Source organism: Mobula hypostoma, chromosome 19 (genome assembly GCF_963921235.1).
Source record: "Mobula hypostoma chromosome 19, sMobHyp1.1, whole genome shotgun sequence".
In the NCBI taxonomy this organism is placed as follows: domain Eukaryota; kingdom Metazoa; phylum Chordata; class Chondrichthyes; order Myliobatiformes; family Myliobatidae; genus Mobula; species Mobula hypostoma.
The window spans coordinates 9,943,802-9,961,587 of NC_086115.1; the positions used below are offsets into that span (position 1 = coordinate 9,943,802).

General features: G+C 45.0%; 1 protein-coding gene across 1 annotated transcript in view; it reads left to right on the plus strand.

The window, feature by feature from the left end:
- Positions 1-17,786, plus strand: part of got1 (glutamic-oxaloacetic transaminase 1, soluble) — a 78,275-nt gene that overhangs the window by 10,046 nt on the left and 50,443 nt on the right. Inside the window, exons 2-3 of the mRNA XM_063071315.1 lie at positions 4,982-5,163; positions 8,468-8,591. Coding sequence (XP_062927385.1) covers positions 4,982-5,163; positions 8,468-8,591 — 306 coding nt within the window. The remainder of the gene's footprint in view (positions 1-4,981; positions 5,164-8,467; positions 8,592-17,786) is intronic.

Below are 17,786 nucleotides of genomic sequence, written 5' to 3' on the forward strand. Positions count from 1 at the left end.
GCAAGAGGTATATTCAGAGGGACAGAGGGAGAAAAAGGAGAGTGAGAGAAAGAATGTGTGCATAAAAATAAGTAACAGATGGGGTATGAGGGGGAGGTGGGGCCTTAGCGGAAGTTAGAGAAGTCGATGTTCATGCCATCAGGTTGGAGGCTACCCAGACGGAATATAAGGTGTTGTTCCTTCAACCTGAGTGTGGCTTCATCTTTACAGTAGAGAAGGCCGTGGATAGATATGTCAGAATGGGAATGGGATGTGGAATTAAAATGTGTGGCCACTGGGAGATCCTGCTTTCTCTGGCGGACAGAGCGTAGATGGGCCACTGGGAGATCCTGCTTTCTCTGGCGGACAGAGCGTAGATGTTCAGCAAAATGATCTCCCAGTCTGCGTCGGATCTCGCCAATATATAGAAGGCCGCATCAGGAGCACCGGACGCAGTATATCACCCCAGCCGACTCACAGGTGAAGTCTCGCCTCACCTGGGTCCAGAGAAAGCAGGATCTCCCAGTGGCCACACATTTTAATTCCACGTCCCATTCCCATTCTGATATGTCTATCCACGGCCTCCTCTACTGTAAAAATGAAGCCACACTCAGGTTGGAGGAACAACACCTTATATTCCGTCTGGGTAGCCTGCAACCTGATGGCATGAACATCGACCTCTCAAACTTCCGCTAATGCCCCACCTCCCCCTCGTACCCCATCTGTTATTTATTTATATACACACATTCTTTCTCTCACTCTCTTTTTTCTCCCTCTGTCCCTCTGACTATACCCCTTGCCCATCCTCTGGGTTCCCCCCCCTCTCCCTGGGCCTCCTGTCCCAAGATCCTCTCATATCCCTTTTGCCAATCACCTGTCCAGCTCTTGGCTCCATCCCTCCCCCTCCTGTCTTCTCCTATCATTTTGGATCTCCCCCTCCCACTTCCAAATCTCTTACTAGCTCTTCCTTCAGTTAGTCCTGATGAAGGGTCTCGGCCCGAAACGTGGACTGTACGTCTTTCTGAAGATGCTGCCTGACCTGCTGCGTTCACCAGCAATTTTGATGTATATTGCTTGTGTTTAAAAACTCTTCAGATTGTAAAATGTTGAGAGTTACAGAGAAACGCAATGCAGACAGACAATAATTTGCAGGTCCTAACGCGGTAGATTGTGAGAGTCCATTTTATCATGCAAAGGGACAGTTCAATAGTTTTGTAACAGTATGATAGAAGCTGTCCTTGAGCTTGATGGTATGTGCTTTCAGGCTTTTTTATCTTCTGTTTGTCTGATTGGGATGGGGGAAAAGACGTGAATGTTCAAGCTGGGAGGGATCTCTGATTATAGATAGAAACTCCTGTGTACCCCCCCCCCACCTCACTACTCATTGAATGTCGAAGAATTACTTGATATCATTCTACTTTCATTTAGATTATGAGGACATTCAGTCCTCGTTTATTGTCATTTAGAAATGCATGCATTAAAAAATGATACAATGTTCCTCCAGAAAGATATCACAGAAACACAGGACAAACCAAGACTAAAACTGACAAAACCACATAATTATAACATATAGTTACAGCAGTGCAAAGCAATACCGTAATTTGATAAAGAGCAGACCATGGGCGCAGTAAAAAATGTCTCAAGTCCCGATAGTCCCATCATCTCACGCAGACGGTAGAAGGGAGAAACTGTCCCTGCCATGAACCTCCAAGCGCCGACAACTTGCCGATGCATTGGAAGCACCCGACCGCAGCTGACTCTGAGTCTGTCCGAAAACTTCAAGCCTCTGACACCGAGCACCATCTCTGCCGAGCGCATCGACCCCACCCCGGCCGTCGAGCAACAAGCAAAGCCAAGGACTCGGGGCCTTCCCCTCCAGTGATTCTGGATCACACAGTAGCAGCAGCAGCGAAGCAGGCATTTCAGAAGTTTCACCAGATGTTCCTCCGTGCTCTCACGTCTGTCTCCATCAAATCAGGATTGTGCACGGCACCTACTTGACAGATAACAGATATGATTCACCGGAGTGGCCGCTGTGCGCTGCGTCGCGCTGCCACCTTTTCTTCCCGCCGTTGCTTATGAGATTTACATTATATAGAGTTCTGTGTAAAAGTCTTAAGCACATATATATAGCTAGGGTGCCTAAGACTTTTGCACAGAACTGTAGTAATTTTAAGTATTGCACTATACTGCTGCAAAAAAACCCACAAACTTCATGACATATGAGAGTAATGGTAAACCTGATCCTGATATGTGGGAACGGAGAGGGGAATCATGGTTGGGAAAAGGGAAAAGGAGAAGGGAAGGAGTGGGAAGCTCCAGGGAGACATTCTGTAGTGATCAATAAACCAATTATTTGGAGTCAAATTACCTTGCTTGGTGTCTCAGGGTTGGGTGTGTCTGCACTCATGCCACATCCCAGCCCTGGCACTGCTTCTCTGCCGCCACCTTCACCATGCCCAACATCCTTTGCTCCCACCGGATGTACAAACTCACTCCCTGCTCCACGTTGACAGTTACAGTGCCATGCAAAGGTCCTAGGCACCCTAGCTATATATATGTGTCCAAGAATTTTGCACAGTACTGTATATTGTTCTGTAACTTGCGACAAAGATATACTTGATTATTTCACAAATATGTAGCCTTTTGGGGAAAGGAAGCCACAGGTCTGTTGGGTTTAATATTGTGCTGCTATTTGGTCCATTCTATCCCAACTGTTGCTCCCCATTTTGCTGTATTGACTAAATTCCAAGTAGTGTTGCCTTCCCTTCTAATAAAGGTAGTCAACGGCAGTCATTTTCCTTCTGCAGACAAAATACGTGGTGTAAACACAAAATACTCTGCAGATGCTGGGGTCAAAGCAACACTCACAACACGCTGAAGGAACTCAGCAGGTCGGGCAACATCCGTGGAAATGATCAGTCAACGTTTTGGATCGGAACCCTTCATCAGGACTGAAGAGGGAGGGGGCAGAGGCCCTATAAAGAAGGTGGGGGGAGGGTGGGAAGGAGAAGGCTGGTAGGTTCCAGGTGAAAAACCAGTAAGGGGAAAGATCAAGGGGTGGGGGAGGGGAAGCAGGGAGGTGATAGGCAGGAAATCTGAAGAAGGAATAGGGGAAGACACAAGGGGTAGTAGAAGGAGGTGAGGGAGGTGATAGGCAGCTGGGGGAGGGGGCAGAGTGAAATAGGGATAGAGGAAGGGAGGGGGAGGGAATTACTGGAAGTTGGAGAATTCAGTGTTCATACCAAGGGGCCGAGGAGGCCATGTATGGACATATCCGAATGGGAATGTGAAGCAGAGTTGAAGTGGGTGGCAAACGTAGTCCGAAACGTTGACTGATCGTTTCCACGGATGCTGCCCGACCTGCTGAGTTCCTCCAGCATGTTGTGAAAATACCTGGTGTGCGCTTTTACAATGTCTAAAGGATAGAGTAGATGGAGAGAAGACAGAAATTATTTTTGCCACTTTAGATTATGAGAACACTCAGTCCTCTTTTATTGTCATGTAGAAATGCATACATGCATTAAGAAATGATACAATGTTTCTCCAGAGTGATATCACAGAAAACAGGACACACCAAAGACTAACACTGACAGAACCACATAATTATAACATATAGTTACAGCAGTGCAAAGCAATACCATAATTTGATGAAGAACAAACTATGGGCACGGTAAATAAAGTCTCAAAAGTCCCTGAGTCGATCGACTCCCAAGTCCCCCATAGCGACGGCAAAAGGGAGAAACTCCCTGCCATAAACCTCCAGGCACCATCAACTTGCCGATGCCCTGGAAGCAGCCGACTCTGAGTCCATCTGTCCAAAAACTTCGAGCTACCGACCAGCCTCTCCGATACAGCCTCCCGAGCGCCTTCAATCTCGCCCCAGCCGCGGAAACACGCAAAGCCGAGGATTTCGGGGCCTTTTGCTCCAGAGATTCCACTTCGGAATAAGCCAGAAAATATTGTTTCCAGCATTTGTGTTTTTTTAATATATCAGGATTGGGAAGTGCAGTTGGAAGGAAGTTTTCCAGGAGTGAAGTTTAGAAGTATTTAAATCATGCAAAGGGTGGTAGGAATTTGAAGCCAAAAGACTGCCAATTCTGGCACTCGTGCATATTTGGAGAATGATAACCTCTAGCTTTAACAAACTGTGATACAGTTCCAAATTATTATCCAAAGTTGGAATATCAATATTTAATTAAGTGGTCGTGCTACCACCTCAATACAGCTGAAGCTTCTACAGAGGCACCGTTGTAAGTATCCTGATGGGCTGCGTTATGGCCCTGTACAGAATTTGAATGCACAGGAACATAGAGAGTGGTTGACTCTGCCCACTGGATCACAGATGTATCCCCCTCTACTGCCGGTACTACCTACAGGAGTCACTGCCTCGGGAAAGCAACATCCATCATTAAACATCCCCACCATCCAGGTCAAGTTTAGTTCGTTTTTCTTGCGAATGTTGCTTATCTGATGCTCTGTGCCTGTGATGTTGCTGTAAGTTTGTTTTTCATTACATCTGTGTGTATTCATGTAGTTGCGCACATGACGATAAACTTGACCTTGCCTCTGATTTGTGGTGGCTTAATGCAATAGCCAATCATATTGCACTCATGCCTATTCTGTATAGACACATGCTGCAGTATAAAAAATAGTTCTCTTCAAACATTTATGAAGTACTAAGTGACAATCGTTTTTAACAAAAGAATTCCATATTTTATTGTTTCTTTACTTTTGACTTGTACAGTTCAGAGCTTCTTGACTCTATTTCCTCAGAAGTTGCATTCTGTACAGAAAGCAACAGAATTGGACATGTTAATGCTTTAGGTAGATGTATGAGTTAGATGATTTAAACATTAATTTAATCAGGTACCTTGTAATATTTGCCTTAAATTGATGAACACCACAGCAGAGTTGAATTATAAATGTCCTTTAATGTGTTCTTTAGTAAGATTTTAACTATGTACTGCTCCTTCCCCCATTCCCTGATTGTTTCTTGCAGCTTATCGTACCGATGAAGGGACACCCTGGGTGTTACCTGTGGTGAGGAAGGTGGAAAAATGCCTGGCTAATAATGATAGTCTTAATCACGAATACGTACCCATTTTGGGCATTCCAGAATTCACCAAGAGTTCTTATGAAACAGTTCTTGGAAAGGACAATCCGGCCATTGCAGAAGGCAGGGTAAGTGCCTAGTTTGATAGGTTTGAACTGTCGATGCACAGATTGGGAAAGAGTGTAAATAATGGAATATGTTTTAAAAAAAAACATTTTTGTTGTGCAAGTGCTTTAATCAAACTATTAGTGAAATTACGTTAATGGCTTACATAGAAAATCACCGGCAGCATTTGTCGAGAGAAACAGAGATCAACTTTTCTGGATGGTAAACCTCACATGAGTACAACGAGAAGTTAGAAATTGAATTTTTAAGTTGCAGAGAAGGGGAGAGCTGGAAATGCCACCACCGATCCCTCAGCAGCTCCTTGGCTCGTTCTTCTGACCCCACTACCAACCAGTTCTCCTCCGCACATCCTCAAGCAGTTCCAAACATCTGCCCTTTCGTTCGTCGCTCATACCATTGAGGGGCTCGAACACTCCCTTCCTGTGAAGCAATGATTCAAATGGTTATCAGAGAATGTATACAGTCTACAACCTGAAATACTTGACTTTGCAGACATCCACGAGAACTGGAAGAACCCCAATACAATGAACGACAGAAAAACATTAGAACCCAAAGGCCCCCTCCCCTATGCAAGCAGCAGCCTGCATCAATACAACAGGCTCCCCCACCCTTTTCAGAAAATAGTGTCAGTACCCACCATCCAGCAAGCAACAGCAAAGCACCCAAAGAGAGACCATGATCTGCAGTTAACGAAAACTATTGTTCACCTGACAGTTCGACAGGCCACAGTCAGTCAATCTCGATCAATCAATCAATCAATCTCGCTCTCTCTCGCTCTCGCTCTCTCTCTCTCTCTCTCTCTCTCCCTCTCTCTCTCTCACACACACACACACACACACACACACAGATGTCGCCCACTTTCACAGTGAAAGGGGAGACCGACAGTCGCTGTTATGACATTATAGTCTGTCACATTGCTTTGCCCTACATCTGCCTGAGATCGGTCATCCATAGGGCCGCATCCTGGAGGCACCGTCATCCAAGCCACGCCTGGACAATGTCGGAAAATGATAAGCTCCAGGAACGGGAACTCACCTGTGCTTTCAAAAAAAAAACCATAGTTTGAGTACCATGTGCGGATCAGGACTTCAGTAGAACCCCATCCGCCTTAAAAAGGGAAAAACGAGACACTAAAGGGAGGAATTAAGCTGTTTTTCACAGATGAGCTCGAAGAGGCAGCCACTTGGCGCCATCTTAACTTCACATGTACTTTTTCCCACTAGATGTACTTCGTTTTGTGCCAACTGTGTAGTTTTCTCCACAAGCAGAGAAGCCAACTGGAAAGGAAGGGTGCAAATGCCAGCATAAGAAGTTGGCGGGGGGGGGGTGGCGATGACTGTTTCTATGAGTTCTTCCAGCACTTTGTGTGTGTCACTTGTCTCATCTGTCTCTATTGTTCTTCATGCTATTTCAAACATATCCTTTACCCTTATTTCTCTGATTTTGCACTTTTTCAACTTTTGATGTTAGGATATCAACCTAAAAAGTTAACTCTGATTTGCTCTCCACCTATTTCTGTCTCACCTGCCAAGTATTTCCAGAATTTTTACTTTAATATTAACCATAGACTGTTCAACGATTTAACCTTTTTTAAATGAATTCAGTTAATCAAGTTTCCCACCTATACAGTCCTGATGAAGGGCCATTGTTTTTTTCCCTCCATGGATGCTGCCTGACCTGCTGAGTTTCTCCAGCACCTTGTGTTTTGTTTAGTTAAGCAAGGTTCACTTACATAGCTTTAGTGAGTTTGCGCAGATTTGTAAGTGTGCTCTGGAACTAATGCATTCTGCTTTTGCCAGGTAACAGTTTTAATTCTGATAGCTAATCGGAAAGAAATGGAAAAGGCAGAGTTATTGAAGACTCCACCATGTTGGTAATCTTATAGCAGCAAATAGTCTGCTGAAATCCTGAATTCCCAAAATGCCGACAACTCCCTTTCTCCTCGAGTTGCTTCCTGACCTACTGAGTTCCTCCAGCATTTTGTGTGTGTTACTGCAGTCTCTTGTGTTTCTGTTGGAAATCTGATAGTTAATTTCCAATTAAAACACAGGAGCCAATCCCAAACTCCTACTCTCATTGAATTTCAAGCAGAACCTGCAATGTGGGTTTGCAGTGAGCTAAAATGAGCTATTTGGGTGGCAGAGGAGAAAAGCAATGGCATTCTCAATTGGATAATTCAAATTCAAGATTGTAATTAGCCTTCCATAACCATTGCGGACAAGATACTTTTATAGTGAGTTTGATCATGTGTGAACTCTTTCAAACCAAAACAACAGTAGCCTTGCGCAGAAGGTAGGGAGTGATTAAATCTAAATGAGGACTATTTAACAGATTAGCCACGATAACATAGCAGTTCAGGGTTTTGGAGTTCGGAGTTCATTTCTGGCATCGTCTGTAAGAAGTTTGTATGTCCTCCCTGTGAGCTCATGGGTTTGCTCCCAGTGTCCAAAGACATACTGGTTAGTAGGTTAGTTGGTCATTGTAAATTGTCATGTGATGAGGTTAGGATTAAATAGGTGGATTGTGGACGGGCCTGTTCTGCGCTTTATCTATAAGGAAATTAAACTTGCACAATATCATGTCTTTTCCACACTTTGTGTTTAGTCAGGTAGCTGAACTAGTTAGTAGAGTGAACTTGATATTGCAGATGAGCTAATATAATACTAGTGTCAAAAATTATTCAGTTGATTTCTGAATAGGGCTGTATAACAGAGGAGAAAAATCAATGCCTTTTGGCTGGCATCAAGCTACAAAACTTCTCTCTTGCTCCGAAAAGTAATGTGGTAAATTCTGAAGTCTTACAGACCTGAAAATTTATTGTTTTTTCAGATATCTCCCTGGAAATTTTCTGCAGGAGTGTCTGCCTGAAACCCCAGACAGTTACTGTAGTCCAATGCAGCAAGAACGTGTCTCCTGCAGGCACTGTTCACTGGTCTGTCCAGGGTTCATCTGACCCCCTAGCAGTACTCTCCCATATCTGTTCTATCATTACAACATCTGTTCATTTGGTAGACATGATTCCCCCATAGATGACGGAGTGCTTTTGTTGCCCTACTAAAAGCTGGCTGTCGTGATCGCACCTGCCGGGCTAAATGCTGGCAGATGCAAGAGCTTGAAAACGGAATCTTCAGTCTGAAGCTGGCCTGCTCAACTTTGATAATGCTATTCAGTGACATTTTTCTTGTATACAACTTCCATATCGTCACATTAGTTTAACTCACGGTACAATTTTAACACCATTGAAAGATAGCAAAGTGATTCCTGCCATTTTGTATCTCAGCTTAACCTATGTCCTTTTTGTGACAGGTGGGTGGTGTGCAGTGTCTGGGAGGGACTGGCGCACTTCGTTTGGGTGCTGAATTTCTGCACGCATGGTACAATGGAACTAATAACTCATCAACTCCAGTATATGTTTCTGCACCGACTTGGGGTATGTGCTTGTCCAAATTTTGAAAATTGTCTTTTAAAGGATGTGTTATTAATTTACTTACGGTAGCACAGCAGAAGGCATTCAGCCTATCAGTCCAATCTGACTCCCAGTAAACCCCGTTCTCCTTTCCAATGTCGCCAGTATCATTCACTCCCACAATGACCATCAGCGCTCTACAGTTCTCTTCCTACATATCTATTCCAAGGACTAATTTACAGTGGACAGCCTGCCGGTATATCTTTGGGGCAAATCCTGGAGTGACTCCGGAGATCCCACTGAGGGGACTTCCCTCAAGCTACAATGATCAGATTCACACTCAGGATTGAACTTGGTGTGGCAATAGGATTTCACTTTTATGGAAGTTTTTTTGCATGTAAATTATCCTAGAAGTTTGAACTAAAAGGCAGGATGGGCGATGTGACTTTATTTTGGGTGATTCAGGGGAAGCCCATGCCAATGGAATAGCAGCTCCCTTTCATGAAAACCAAGTCCAATGCCTCATGAGTCGAATTTCATTTCTTCCACAGCAGTCTTCTAGCCACAAATTTAATTCTCTGATCTTTATGTCAATTTGCATGTTCGTTTATTTATTATCAAAGGAAGTATGTTACCATATACTAGAACTTTGCTTTCTTGTAGGCATTTAAGGGAAAGAGAAATGCAATAGAATTTTATGAAAAGCTATACATAAACAGATAAGCATGTGGCTTGGTACTCATTCGTAGGTGATTACCTTTGTGATTCTGCTTTTTAGTTTGGACTCTAAAACTTGTATATCTGCAGCAGAATCTCTTTCTTTTGTCATTGATCCACATGTGGAACATGAGACCTGGATCTTTTCCCTCCCACTCCAAGTTTGCCTCAAGGCCTGGGATATCCCTAATTGTGGCACCAGGGAGAGAACATAACTTCTCAGACTCCCGCGCACAGCTGCAGAAAACAGTGTCGTTCCCCCGAACTACACGAGCCCTTATTACCACTGCATTCCTTTGCATTCCACCCATCTTGAATGGCTCACTGTACCATCATGACCGACTAAGTCCTGCACTCACACCCATACTCTGAGAGTGCTGGTCTGAACTATTTGTGCTCCTGAATCTGTCAGTGCTTAGCTGCTGAATTCCATGTGGAATTCAAGAGCAGAACACAGCCTAGCTGACATTCCCAGACATTACACAGAGGAATTCACCCCACCAACCCCCAGGCCCTCTACTTAAAAAGCAAGTTCGAGTGCTTTCGGAGGGACATGTTAAGCGTACACTATATCCATTCACAAAAATACTTAAAGATTAATAGAGGCTGGTCCTGAGCTCTTGATTGCCTCTCTTCCTCTCAACTCCTTAGCACACTAAGGAATCGTAGTCTTGCCTGCAGGTCTTATCCCCACCCTATCCCATTTCAGTCTGTGCACTTGTGAGGAGGTTGTTAAAAGATGTACAAGTTGCTTTCCAATGTCCTGACGAAGGGTCTCGGCCCGAAAAGTCGACTGTACCTCTTCCTATAGATGCTGCCTGGCCTGCTGCGTTCACCAGCAATTTTTATGTATGTTGCTTGAAATTCCAGCATCTGCAGATTTCCTCGTGTTTGCTTTCCAATGTGACTCCTTTAAGTGTGGCCTGGCTATGACAAACGGTCAGGCACTCTTGTCCAATCATTCAATTGTGGGTGGTCTGTACACTAAGGAACAAGGGCAAGGAGACTGGAATCTGCTGTAGGTAAAATCAGGTTCTCACCTCTTTGACTAAAATAACCCATTTGCTTGTTGTATCACTTTAGCAGTTCAGCCAATTTGGCCAATAAATACTTTTTTGAACTGTGATTTTCCCTAAGATGATTGATACCAATTATTTAGAAGGGGGAGCATTGTGGCTCAAGGTAAGAGAGGGAATTAAGATTCCTAAAGGGCACCACAATTCCTGTTCTGATTACGGTTAGCTGACTTCACTGAATACATATAACATACAACACACATAAAAGTTGCTGGTGAACGCAGCAGGCCAGGCAGCATCTCTAGGAAGAGGTGCAGTCGACGTTTCAGGCCGAGACCCTTCGTCAGGACTAACTGAAGGAAGAGTGAGTAAGGGATTTGAAAGTTGGAGGGGGAGGGGGAGATCCAAAATGATAGGAGAAGACAGGAGGGGGAGGGATAGAGCCAAGAGCTGGACAGGTGATAGGCAAAAGGGGTACGAGAGGATCATGGGACAGGAGGTCCGGGAAGAAAGACAAGGGGGGGGGGACCCAGAGGATGGGCAAGGGGTATATTCAGAGGGACAGAGGGAGAAAAAAGAGAGTGAGAGAAGGAATGTGTGTATAAAAATAAGTAACAGATGGGGTACGAGGGGGAGGTGTGGCATCAGCGGAAGTTAGAGAAGTCGATGTTCATGCCATCAGGTTGGAGGCTACCCAGACGAAATATAAGGTGTTGTTCCTCCAACCTGAGTGTGGCTTCATCTTTACAGTAGAGGAGGCAGTGGACAGACATGTCAGAATGGGAATGGGATGTGGAATTAAAATATGTGGCCACTGGGAGATCCTGCTTTCTCTGGCGGACAGAGCGTAGATGTTCAGCAAAGTGGTCTCCCAGTCTGCGTCGGGTCTCGCCAATATATAAAAGGCCACATCGGGAGCACCGGACGCAGTATATCACCCCAGCCGACTCATAGGTGAAGTGTTGCCTCACCTGGAAGGACTGTTTGGGGCCCTGAATGGTGGTAAGGGAGGAAGTGTAAGGGCATGTGTAGCACTTGTTCCGCTTACACGGATAAGTGCCAGGAAGGAGATCAGTGGGGAGGGATGGGGGGGACGAATGGACAAGGGAGTTGCGTAGGGAGCGATCCCTGCGGAATGCAGAGAGAGTGGGGGAGGGAAAGATGTGCTTAGTGGTGGGATCCCGTTGGAGGTGGCGGAAGTTATGGAGAATAATATGTTGGACCCGGACAGTGGTGGGGTGGTAGGTGAGGACCAGGGGAACCCTATTCCTAGTGGGGTGGCGGGAGGATGGAGTGAGAGCAGATGTACATGAAATGGGGGAGATGTGTTTAAGAGCAGAGTTGATAGTGGAGGAAGGGAAGCCCCTTTCTTTAAAAAATGAAGACATCTCCCTCGTCCTAGAATGAAAAGCCTCATCCTGAGAGCAGATGCGGCGGAGACGGAGGAATTGCGAGAAGGGGATGGCGTTTTTGCAAGAGACAGGGTGAGAAGAGGAATAGTCCAGATAGCTGTGAGAGTCAGTAGGTTTATAGTAGACATCAGTGGATAAGCTGTCTCCAGAGACAGAGACAGAAAAATCTATAAAGGGGAGGGAGGTGTCGGAAATGGACCAGGTAAACTTGAGGGCAGGGTGAAAGTTGGAGGCAAAGTTAATAAAGTCAACGAGTTCTGCATGCGTGCAGGAAGCAGCGCCAATGCAGTCGTCGATGTAGCGAAGGAAAAGTGGGGGACAGATACCAGAATAGGCATGGAACATAGATTGTTCCACAAAGCCAACAAAAAGGCAGGCATAGCTAGGACCCATACGGGTGTCCATAGCTACACCTTTAGTTTGGAGGAAGTGGGAGGAGCCAAAGGAGAAATTATTAAGAGTAAGGACTAATTCCGCTAGACGGAGCTCCCTACGCAACTCCCTCATCCATTCGTCCCCCCCATTCCTCCCCACTGATCTCCCTCCTGGCACTTATCCGTGTAAGCGGAACAAGTGCTACACATGCCCTTACACTTCCTCCCTTACCACCATTCAGGGCCCCAAACAGTCCTTCCAGGTGAGGCAACACTTCACCTGTGAGTCGGCTGGGGTGATATACTGCGTCCGGTGCTCCCGATGTGGCCTTTTATATATTGGCGAGACCCGACGCAGACTGGGAGACCGCTTTGCTGAACATCTACGCTCTGTCCGCCAGAGAAAGCAGGATCTCCCAGAGGCCACACATTTTAATTCCACATCCCATTCCCATTCTGACATGTCTGTCCACGGCCTCCTCTACTGTAAAGATGAAGCCACACTCAGGTTGGAGGAACAACACCTTATATTCCGTCTGGGTAGCCTCCAACCTGATGGCATGAACATCGACTTCTCTAACTTCCGCTGATGCCCCACCTCCCCCTCGTACCTCATCTGTTACTTATTTTTATACACACATTCTTTCTCTCACTCTCTTTTTTCTCCCTCTGTCCCTCTGAATATACCCCTTGCCCATCCTCTGGGTCCCCCCCCCTTGTCTTTCTTCCTGGACCTCCTGTCCCATGATCCTCTCGTATCCCTTTTGCCTATCACCTGTCCAGCTCTCGGCTCTATCCCTCCCCCTCCTGTCTTCTCCCATCATTTTGGATCTCCCCCTCCAACTTTCAAATCCCTTACTCACTCTTCCTTCAGTTAGTCCTGACGAAGGGTCTCGGCCCAAAACGTCGACTGCACCTCTTCCTAGAGATGCTGCCTGGCCTGCTGCGTTCACCAGCAACTTTTATGTGTGTTGCTTGAATTTCCAGCATCTGCAGAATTCCTGTTGTTTACATATAACATACCTTAGGATTTGTTAAAATGCCCCCTCTAGTGGCGAAATCCTGTCATTACCGTTCAGTTCAGTTGAAGTTAATAAGCTTGAATACCTTGGACCTTCACTCTGATAAATGGTGAGCACCTGTGCAGATAGTACAAGAGAAGTGTTTGGGGAAATAGCTATTCTCTTCCTTTTTGTGATCTCTGTAAATTTATGGTCTGCACCAACCATGATGCCAATTTAAAATAATCCCATCTGTCTGCTTCTGGCCTATTTTTCTTCAATTCTTCTTCCTGTTCATGTGCCCCTTTAAATGTTGCTATAATATCTAGATGGACTACTTCCCCTGGCAGCACGCTCCAGTTAACTTTTTAAAAAAAAAGAAAATTACCTCACAAGTTTCCTTCAAATTTTCGCTGTCTCTGCTTTTAGCCATGACATCCAGTGTTTGATATTTTCATCCCAGTAAAATGACTGACTACCCACCTTATTTATACATAGAAACATAGAAAATAGGCGCAGGAGTAGGCCATTCGGCCCTTCGAGCCTGCACCGCCATTTATTATGATCATGGCTGATCATCCAACTCAGAACCCCGCCCCAGCCTTCCCTCCATACCCCCTGACCCCCGTAGCCACAAGGGCCATATCTAACTCCCTCTTATATATAGCCAATGAACTGGCCTCAACAGTTTCCTGTGGCAGAGAATTCCACAGATTCACCACTCTCTGTGTGAAGAAGTTTTTCCTAATCTCGGTCCTAAAAGGCTTCCCCTCTATCCTCAAACTGTGACCCCTCGTTCTGGACTTCCCCAACATCGGGAACAATCTTCCTGCATCTAGCCTGTCCAATCCCTTTAGGATCTTATACGTTTCAATCAGATCCCCCCTCAATCTTCTAAATTCCAACGAGTACAAGCCCAATTCATCCAGTCTTTCTTCATATGAAAGTCCCGCCATCCCAGGAATCAATCTGGTGAACCTTCTTTGTACTCCCTCTATGGCAAAGATGTCTTTCCTCAGATTAGGGGACCAAAACTGCACATAATACTCCAGGTGTGGTCTCATCAAGGCCTTGTACAACTGCAGTAGTACGTCCCTGCTCCTGTACTCGAATCCTCTCGCTATAAATGCCAGCATACCATTCGCCTTTTTCACCGCCTGCTGTACCTGCATGCCCACTTTCAATGACTGGTGTATAATGACACCCAGGTCTCGTTGCACCTCCCCTTTTCCTAATCGGCCACCATTCAGATAATAATCTGTTTTCCTATTTTTGCCACCAAAGTGGATAACTTCACATTTATCCACATTAAATTGCATCTGCCATGAATTTGCCCACTCACCCAACCTATCCAAGTCACCCTGCATCCTCTTAGCATCCTCCTCACTGCTAACACTGCCGCCCAGCTTCGTGTCATCCGCAAACTTGGAGATGCTGCATTTAATTCCCTCATCCAAGTCATTAATATATATTGTAAACAACTGGGGTCCCAGCACTGAGCCTTGCGGTACCCCACTAGTCACCGCCTGCCATTCTGAAAAGGTCCCGTTTATTCCCACTCTTTGCTTCCTGTCTGCTAACCAATTCTCCACCCACACCAATACCTTACCCCCAATACCGTGTGCTTTAAGTTTGCACGCTAATCTCCTGTGTGGGACCTTGTCTAAAGCCTTTTGAAAATCCAAATATACCACATCCACTGGTTCTCCCCTATCCACTCTACTAGTTACATCCTCAAAAAATTCTATGAGATTCATCAGACATGATTTTCCTTTCACAAATCCATGCTGACTTTGTCCGATCATTTCACCGCTTTCCAAATGTGCTTTATCACATCCTTGATAACTGACTCCAGCAGTTTCCCCACCACCGACGTTAGGCTAACCGGTCTATAATTCCCCGGTTTCTCTCTCCCTCCTTTTTTAAAAAGTGGGGTTACATTAGCCACCCTCTAATCCTCAGGAACTAGTCCAGAATCTAACGAGTTTTGAAAAATTATCACTAATGCATCCACTATTTTTTTAAGCACTCTGGGATGCAGACCATCTGGCCCTGGGGATTTATCTGCCTTCAATCCCTTCAATTTACCTAACACCACTTCCCTACTAACATGTATTTCGCTCAGTTCCTCCATCCCACTGGACCCTCTGTCCCTTACTATTTCTGGAAGATTATTTATGTCCTTCTTAGTGAAGACAGAACCAAAGTAACTATTCAATTGGTCTGCCATGTCCTTGCTCCCCATAATCAATTCACCTGTTTCTGTCTGCAGGGGACCTACATTTGTCTTTACCAGTCATTTCCTTTTTACATATCTATAAAAGCTTTTACAGTCCGTTTTTATGTTCCCTGCCAGTTTTCTCTCATAATCTTTTTTCCCCTTCCTAATTAAGCCCTTTGTCCTCCTCTGCTGAACTCTGAATTTCTCCCAGTCCTCAGGTGAGCCACTTTCTCTGGCTAATTTGTATGCTTCTTCTTTGGAATTGATACTATCCCTAATTTCTCTTGTCAGCCACGGGTGCACTACCTTCCTTGATTTATTCTTTTGCCAAACTGGGATGAATAATTGTTGTAGTTCATCCATGCATACCTCTCATACTTTTATATACAGGTCACCTCTCAGCCCCTGATCTTCCAGAGAAGACAGTCCAAGTTTGTCCAACCTGTCCTTGTAGCTAATGCTGTCTAATCCAGGCAGCATCCTGCTGAACTTCTGCACCCTCTCCACATTCCTCCTGTAATACAGTGACTTGAAATGCACATAGAATTCCAAATGGAGTCGGAACCAAAGTTTTATACAGCTGTGATATGACTTCCCAATTTTTACGCTCAATGCCAACCAATGAGGATCAGTATGTACTATGCCTTCTTTATCACCCTAACGACTTGTGTTGCCACTTTTTGGGACCTAAAATGTAAGATTACCCTATGCCCCATTGCTCTTAGCCTGCCACTTACTGTATACTCTTACCTTTTATCTCCCAAAAGTGCAACGTCCTACCTCCATCACTATCCACATCTTCACCAATTTTTGTGTCATCTGCAAACTACCTACACTTCCATGTGTATCTCACAAACAACAGAGATCCCAACAGTGACCCCTGTGGAACACCACTGGTTACAGACCTCCAGTCAGAATAATCAGAATAATACCCCCTCTCCCACTGCCTGCTGTCTTATACAGCCAAACCAATTTTGAATCCAATCTGTCAAATCGATAGGTCCCAACATTTTATCTTTGGATCTGATGTGCCTTAATCTTTAGGATCAGCCTACCAGGAGAGATCTGGTCAAATGTCATGTGTACAACACCCACTGCCTGGTACTTATTGGTGATCTTTGTCATCTCCTCAGAAAATTAAATGTCTGTAAAATGTGATCACCCCTGCACTAATCCTGTCATAAGTCATTTTGTTCTTCCCCACATTTCCTGTAAACTCCTCCCAGATTCTGCCACTCTTTTACAAAGATTTTAAAGATTAGCCTTACTTGTCACACGTACACTAAAACACCGAAACATACAGTGAAGCATGTCAATGGGGATCACTTTTTCTGATGCTAATCTAGTTCCGCATTAACATTAGCACTTACTAACATTCACACTTTTCTAACAGATATGCCATGGCGAGCATTCTGACTGCCTGCATCAACGTCTGGTGTGGGGGGGGGGGCGGTGTCGGGAGGGGGTGACTCCTGCACAGGATCAAATTAAGCTGCGGAGAGTTGTAAACTTAGTCAGCTCTATCATGGGCACCGGTCTCCGTAGTACCCAGCTCATCAAGGAGCAGCACCTGAAAAAGGCGACATCCATCAGTAAGGACGCCAACCACCCAGGTCATGCCTTGTTCTCATTGTTACCAACCGGAAGGGGGGTACAGAAGCCTGAAGACACACTCAATAATTCAGGAACACCTTCTTCCCCTCTGCCATCTGATTTCTGAATGGGCATTGAACCCATGAGCACTACCTCACTGCTTTTATTATTTCTATTTTTGGACTACTTATTTAATTTAACTCATTTGCTTTTGTCTGCATAATGTACTTGCAATGGCCCATTCCACATTTTGGAATGGGGGAAAGGTCTTTTATTGTAGATAGGGTGGTTAAACGTGAATGTATTTCTGTAGATCGTCTTAAACCAACCCACCAAGGTCTGGATGGTTCCACTACCATGTGACGTGACCATGTGTGTGTCAGCGCACCGCTGGTCAAGCCAGAGGCCCCTGCTGTCACTCCAATCCAGGCACATAGGACCCAAGCCGAGTGATTTGTATGAGATTCACAATGCTGGTTTTGGTGAATTCTGGCACTGTCTGTGTAGGTGACAGTTTACACACACTGTTCATAATAGAAACTTCTACATAATTCACAAACACTGTTGTTCAGTTCTTGTGTTCACTTTCAGAGATGATGTCTCATGTAATGAGATCAGTGTAAGGTGACTGCTGTTGGCTTTGCTCATAATGGAAGTAAATGGCTGCTGCTTTTGTTCAGTACATAAAATGATCTTCGCATGTTTTATTCACAAAATCCTACAAACTCATACTGTCGTTACTGGTTGAGAAGAGTCCTTTCTTTAATTGATAGTGACAGTTTAATACACTCATATTCGACTGGGAGCCACTGTACAGTGCTATTGCTTTCACATTCACTAATTATGGCCTTAACGACTGAAGAGGAGAAAGGCTGAAAAAACACG